This window comes from Mobula hypostoma, chromosome 10 (genome assembly GCF_963921235.1).
Source record: "Mobula hypostoma chromosome 10, sMobHyp1.1, whole genome shotgun sequence".
NCBI lineage: Eukaryota > Metazoa > Chordata > Chondrichthyes > Myliobatiformes > Myliobatidae > Mobula > Mobula hypostoma.
The window spans coordinates 11,944,477-11,951,116 of record NC_086106.1 but is presented as its reverse complement, the minus strand read 5'-3'; the positions used below and the strand labels follow the sequence as shown (position 1 = coordinate 11,951,116).

Genomic DNA, 6,640 nt, shown 5'->3' with positions numbered 1-6,640 from the left:
TTTTCCCCCCACTCAGAATGGTGAGTGCCGGCAACGGTGGTGGAGGTGAATACGATAGGGTCTTTTAAGAGACCTTTGGATAGGTATATGGAGCTTAGAAAAATAGAGGGCTATGGGTAAGCCTAGTAATTTCTAAGTCAGGGACACGTTCGGCACAACTTTGTGGGCCGAAGGGCCTGTATTGTACTGTAGGTTTTCTATGCTTCTAACTCGAATAATCTTGTTTATCTCAAAGATGATCTTTTATAGAAACAAAAGCCAGTCACACCCTCTTTTTTAACACCAAGAATGTTGGCATCCAGAAAATTCTAAAAGGTTCTCTAAAGAAAAGACTTCAAGTAGTCACGACAACTAAACAAATTGTTTTATTAATACTTTGTAGCTGTAACATAAATAGTGTACGGTATTATGCAGTCAAGGAATTTTCCAATAATTAAACAAGTTGAAACAGTTGCTCGTACATACTAACCACTAACATGGTCACATTCCACATTTCACTAACCATTCATTCACGGAAAAACTTAAAAAAAAACTGCCCTTAACTGGAGAACATACAATTCCTTTTCATGGGTCACATGTTACAGCATTTAAATGATTAAAAAAAGGTTGAAACGAAACCAGATACATCTAAAGCAATGATCAGCCTTGTGTCTGCTTCCTGATCAGGATCTTGTTAGGCAGTAGAGAAACACAGCTTCAGCGTATACAGATCAGGCCCATCTGGGGAGAAAAAGAGAGACTACTCAGTGGATAATCCAGTATCAAACCTGACTAATATACAGACGACTGCTGCACAGTGCACTAAAAGTGCCGATTGGCCGCTTTTTGGCCAAATGTTTATCAGCTAACTCAATTGCAGTCAGAGCACCACAGCGCAGAAACAGGCCCTTCAGCCCATCTAGCCTGTACCAAACTATTATTCTGCCTAGTTCCCATCAACCTGCTCCTGGACCATTGCCCCCCATATCCCTCACATCCATGCACGTATCTAAACTTCTCTTAAATGTTGAAATCGACCCTGCACCCACCACTTCTGTTGGCAGCTCGTTCCACACTCTCATCATTCTGAGTGAAGTTGCCCCCCCCTTTGGTTCCCCTTAAACATTTCACCTTTTACCCTTAACCCCCATGACCTCTAGCTCTAGTCTCACCCAGTCCTAGTGGAAAAGTCTGCTTGTATCTATACCTCTATCGATTCTCCTCTCACTCTCCTATGCTCCAGGTAATAAAAGTCCTAACCTATTCAACCTTTCCCTGCAAGTCAGGTCTTTAGCTGAGCACAGGCACCAAGCAACCAACATCTGGCACTCTCCCTCTTCATTCCCAGTGAAGATACCACAGCATCTGAACATTATCAAGCAATGTCCACCCATCTCTCTGCACAACTGCATGATCTTCATTGTTCCCCAGCACTGGATCTTCACTAACCAAAGAACCTCAGTTTAACACCCCCATGAAAATTTCATAAACCTGAAGGAATATTTCTAACGGTATGACAACCTCAAAATATCTCCACTGATATCACCGAAGGCAAACTTGAACCTGAGGGATCCAACTGGCATGCCAATGTCCCAGAAGCAAAATACAAGAGCAAAATCTTACTTATCTACAGGACTCAAAGTAAGGCTGGAGGCTTTGGTAATTTTGTTCTCTGGTCAAGTTTTACAAACCGATTACAAACTTAAGTTTTTTTTTGGCGCGTGCGAGGTTGGTGTGACGCCTCTTTCATGCCTTTACAAGGTGCGGAGCGAGAGAGAGGCCGTGTGGGTCGCCACTCCTCACACAGACATATCGCAGCATTTTCCCCTTTATTTTACGAGGTCGAGTTGCGATCTCAACACTCAACTCGGCACGGATGGAAAGCGTACTTGGGAGCAGACCCGGCTGGGTTCGAACTTGAGAACCTCCGTTCCAGAGTCCGGCGCTGATGTCATTGTGCCACCAGTCGGCCCAAATTTAAGTTCTTTAGTCCACTGGCCTGTCCCAGTGTTGCTGCTGCTTTTAAGAAACTTTCCTTCCACTTCATCTCACTTATATAATCTGTACTCCCCACTATCACTCCATGTAGTAACAGATCCCAAATTTCCCATTAATGACCATATTTTGAGTTTGTCTTGCCAGAAACTGAAAGCTCTCTATTACCATCAACTTTAAGCCCCATCCCCTGAACTTCCACTCTCAGCCACATTTCAGCTCATCTTCCAGAGAAAGAAATCACTGTTCAATACTCTGATACTCAGGTTCTGTCTGGTATTGCATCTGTAAATAGCCTCATTTTAAGCTAAAGTGCCCCTTCCCCTCACCTTCTACCACTTCCAGTCAGGCATCCTTCCGTATTGGAAGATATACTTCAAAAAGCAAAGAAAAAAAAGTACATTTCCAGATTCTATACCAAGCGTGTTAATATCAAAATAACTCAGAGTCAAGAATGCTTCACACAGTTTACCTCAAAGAATCAGTTTCAGAGTTCAGGATGGAAAAACGTACCTGGATTTTTTAGCCTGTAGTGATTAAGCATAACCAGTGCCTCAAAAGCATCGGTCTTGGATTCGTACTCCAGGAGCCCAGAAGAACTTTTCTCACCTACAAAAGTGAGAATTTTGGGGAAAGTGAATAACTCTTATAAATTCCTTTGATACGAACTCCCAATATCAACATTAGTGAGGATTGAGGGGAGAGCAGAGCTACATGAAACTGATACTCTTAAAAGGAAAGCTATTAATAAAATAAATTTATACACAAAACTGAGTTATAGTCCGCTACCCGGAACGCTGCATTTGGGGTCCAAATGTGTTGAAGTATTGCAACTGAATTATCCTTAGCTGACACAACTTCCAAGATTGAGTTAAACCACACAGGGAATGCAATCTACAAATCTTAACAGGAATAAATGAAAGTGGAAATTGTGTTAAATGTATGGAATCCAGTTTCCAGCAATGCTAGCCTTTGTGGCATTAACTCCCGTATGAACCAATCTAACACTTATCCCCAATTTCGTTATCTCATTTTCTAGCACAACGATGAAGGATGCTTTGCCAACTGTGCTTCTGATTTACACTTCTCCCTCATTCCAACATCCCTTCTTCAGCCCCATGACTTCTGCCAATGTCTGCTACAAGCCACAATTCCCATGGGTACAAATGTTTCCTGTAAGAATTCTATTCCTTTCTTCAAGAGCAACAAATTAAGATAACACCTTTCATACCACTGCTTCCAAAATACTTTTCTTAGCTAAGTCTTCCCCTCTAATGTGCTTGACACCTCTACTCTGTCAGACTGCCTGCATGCAGAGAATTATTTCCAACCATCTCCAGTGTAGTGCTTGCAAACACACTATCCAACAAATTCCAACCCTTTGTAAAAACATTTCACTCAACTTCATCCAATGCCCCTGAAGCACTTTCCAGGTCTTTGCACTGTGCTGCTGCTACAAAAGCAAAGAATTTCACATTGTAAGTCAGTGATGATCAGATCCTGGGCATCTCAGTTTGTCCCCGAGTATCTGAAGAGGAAAAATCTCAATATTACGAGCGAGGTGAAAATGCTCCAAGCTAACCCTATCTTAATAGGACTCAACTCCTTGCTACCAATCGATACAAAATGAGATTTTGATCTAACCGTTTAGCTGCAGGAACAATTAAATTGAAATTAGAAACATACAGCCCAGCTTGTCTAAGCTGACTAGGGTAGCAAAAGTGTTAGCTTAATCTCAGGGATGAAGAATGGAATTCTTACAGAAAAGGCTTGTATCTGTGGAAATTGTGGCTTGCAGTAGACAACAATCCCAATTGCCTGCATTGGGCCTGTATCCCTCTATGGCTTTTCTGGAAAAACCTGCCCTGATGACTTTTAAATGTAATTGTATCTGTATCTACCTGGCAGTCCAGTAACCACCATACTCCGTGGGGGAAAAATCTATTCCTCAGATCGCGGGTTCCCAACCTTTTTTTGCCATAGATCCCTACCATTAACTTCAGGGTGCGTGGACCCCAGGGTGGTAACCCCTGCATCAGATCTCATTTAAGCCACACCCCCACCTCACCTTAAAACAGTGCCCTGAACTTCTAGACTCACTTTTCCTGAAGAGGAAAGACAACTTAGCCATCTATGCCTTTCAGCCTTCTACATTTCACTGAGAATAAAACCCGTTTCTACAATCTCATACAATTATAGCATCCTCATTCTCAGCAACATCCTGGTTAATCCCTTCTGAACTTTTTATTGCGATAACATCCTTCCTGTAACATAGAAAATAGGTGCAGGAGTAGGCCATTCGGCCCTTCGAGCCTGCACCGCCATTTATTATGATCATGGCTGATCATCCAACTCAGAACCCCACCTCAGCCTTCCCTCCATACCCGCTGACGCCCATAGCCACAAGGGCCATATCCAACTCCCTCTTAAATATAGCCAATGAACTGGCCTCAACTGTTTCCTGTGACAGAGAATTCCACAGATTCACCACTCTCTGTGTGAAGAAGTTTTTCCTAATCTCGGTCCTAAAAGGCTTCCCCTCTATCCTCAAACTGTGGCCCCTCGTTCTGGACTTCCCCAACATCCGGAACAATCTTCCTGCATCTAGCCTGTCCAATCCCTTTAGGATTTTATACGTTTCAATCAGATCCCCCCTCAATCTTCTAAATTCCAACGAGTACAAGCCCAGTTCATCCAGTCTTTCTTCATATGAAAGTCCTGCCATCCCAGGAATCAATCTGGTGAACCTTCTTTGTACTCCCTCTATGGCAAGGATGTCTTTCCTCAGATTAGGGGACCAAAACTGCACACAATACTCCAGGTGTGGTCTCACCAAGGCCTTGTACAACTGCAGTAGTACCTCCCTGCTCCTGTACTCGAATCCTCTCGCTATAAATGCCAGCATACCATTCGCCTTTTTCACCGCCTGCTGTACCTGCATGCCCACTTTCAATGACTGGTGTATAATGACACCCAGGTCTCATTGCACCTCCCCTTTTCCTAATCGGTCACCATTCAGATAATAATCTGTTTTCCTATTTTTGCCACCAAAGTGGATAACTTCACATTTATCCACATTAAATTGCATCTGCCATGAATTTGCCCACTCACCCAACCTATCCAAGTCACCCTGCATCCTCTTAGCATCCTCCTCACAGCTAACACTGCCACCCAGCTTCGTGTCATCCGCAAACTTGGAGATGCTGCATTCAATTCCCTCATCCAAGTCATTAATATATATTGTAAACAACTGGGGACCCAGCACTGAGCCTTGCGGTACCCCACTAGTCACCGCCTGCCATTCTGAAAAGGTCCCGTTTATTCCCACTCTTTGCTTCCTGTCTGCTAACCAATTCTCCACCCACACCAATACCTTACCCCCAATACCGTGTGCTTTAAGTTTGCACACTAATCTCCTGTGTGGGACCTTGTCAAAAGCCTTTTGAAAATCCAAATATACCACATCCACTGGTTCTCCCCTATCCACTCTACTAGTTACATCCTCAAAAAATTCTATGAGATTCGTCAGACATGATTTTCCTTTCACAAATCCATGCTGACTTTGTCCGATCATTTCACCGCTTTCCAAATGTGCTGTTATCACATCCTTGATAACTGACTCCAGCAGTTTCCCCATCACCGACGTTAGGCTAACTGACTCCAGCAGTTTCCCCACCACCGACGTTAGTGTCACAATTAGAGCTGGACACAATACAAGTGCAGTCCATTTAATGTTCTGTACAGCTGCAGTTATTTGGCAGAAACAACCCACTATTTATATTCAGTTGGATTAAATTCATGAAACTTCAGGATTTCTTTGGATAAGTTATCAACAGCTGTGTACTCCCAAGATTCCACAGATTGTAAATCTAAACACTTACTGGGTAGGTTAATTGGTCATTGTAAACTGTCCCTTGACTTAGGTTAGGGTTAACTCGGGGTTGCAGGGGCTTGATGGGACAGAAGGATACTGTCTATCAGCACTTTAACGGGTGCACAATTTCTACTCAGCTGACACAAAAAGGCAATACAAATATACGTATGCAAAACACCTGGTGAAAGTCACAAGTGAACAGCTTGAACAAAAAAAAAGCAAGGAGTGAAAACCAAGGGGGCAGTTTCGAATTAATTGATTTGAGTTAAAAAAAAAACGGTTATTACTATTAACATTGTACCAGGAAACTATGGAGTGTTTTCCTTCTACTGAAGAACACTTAGGGATTTGTTATTTCAGCCCTACGAGTGCTTCCCATGTCCCATCTACGGGAAAAATACAACGTAGACTTTAGAGTACACCCACACCCAATCCAATAATCAGGTTAAACCTAACAAATAGCTGTCTCACTGTAATAAAAGCTAGCGATCAGTCCAAATGATGTAATAAATTCAGAACATTTTTATAGAGTATTACTAAAAACTATTGGTAAAACAACTCTTCATCCAAAAACAAGATCATTATCGAAATTATTTCCAAAAAAAAGGAGCAACTTTACATTGATCACAAACACAAGACAGTTTGCAGATGTAAAGCAACATACACAAAATACTGTAGGAACTTGGGTCAAGCAGCATCTACAGAAAGCAGTAAACAGTTGACCTGAAGAGTAAACTAGAAGGGTCTCTGCCTGAAATGTCGACTGTTTTCTTTCCATTGATGCTGCCTGAC

At 42.5% G+C, this 6,640-nt stretch overlaps 1 protein-coding gene across 1 annotated transcript in view; it reads right to left on the bottom strand.

The window, feature by feature from the left end:
- Positions 1–342: 342 nt before the first annotated feature.
- The window catches only part of LOC134352656 (heterogeneous nuclear ribonucleoprotein L-like), a 39,581-nt gene continuing 33,283 nt past the window's right edge, over positions 343–6,640 (bottom strand). The window contains exons 13-14 of the mRNA XM_063059998.1: positions 2,488–2,583; positions 343–720 (exon numbers count right to left, since the gene is read on the bottom strand). Of these exons, the coding sequence (XP_062916068.1) occupies positions 674–720; positions 2,488–2,583 (143 nt within the window). The 3' untranslated portion in view covers positions 343–673. The remainder of the gene's footprint in view (positions 721–2,487; positions 2,584–6,640) is intronic.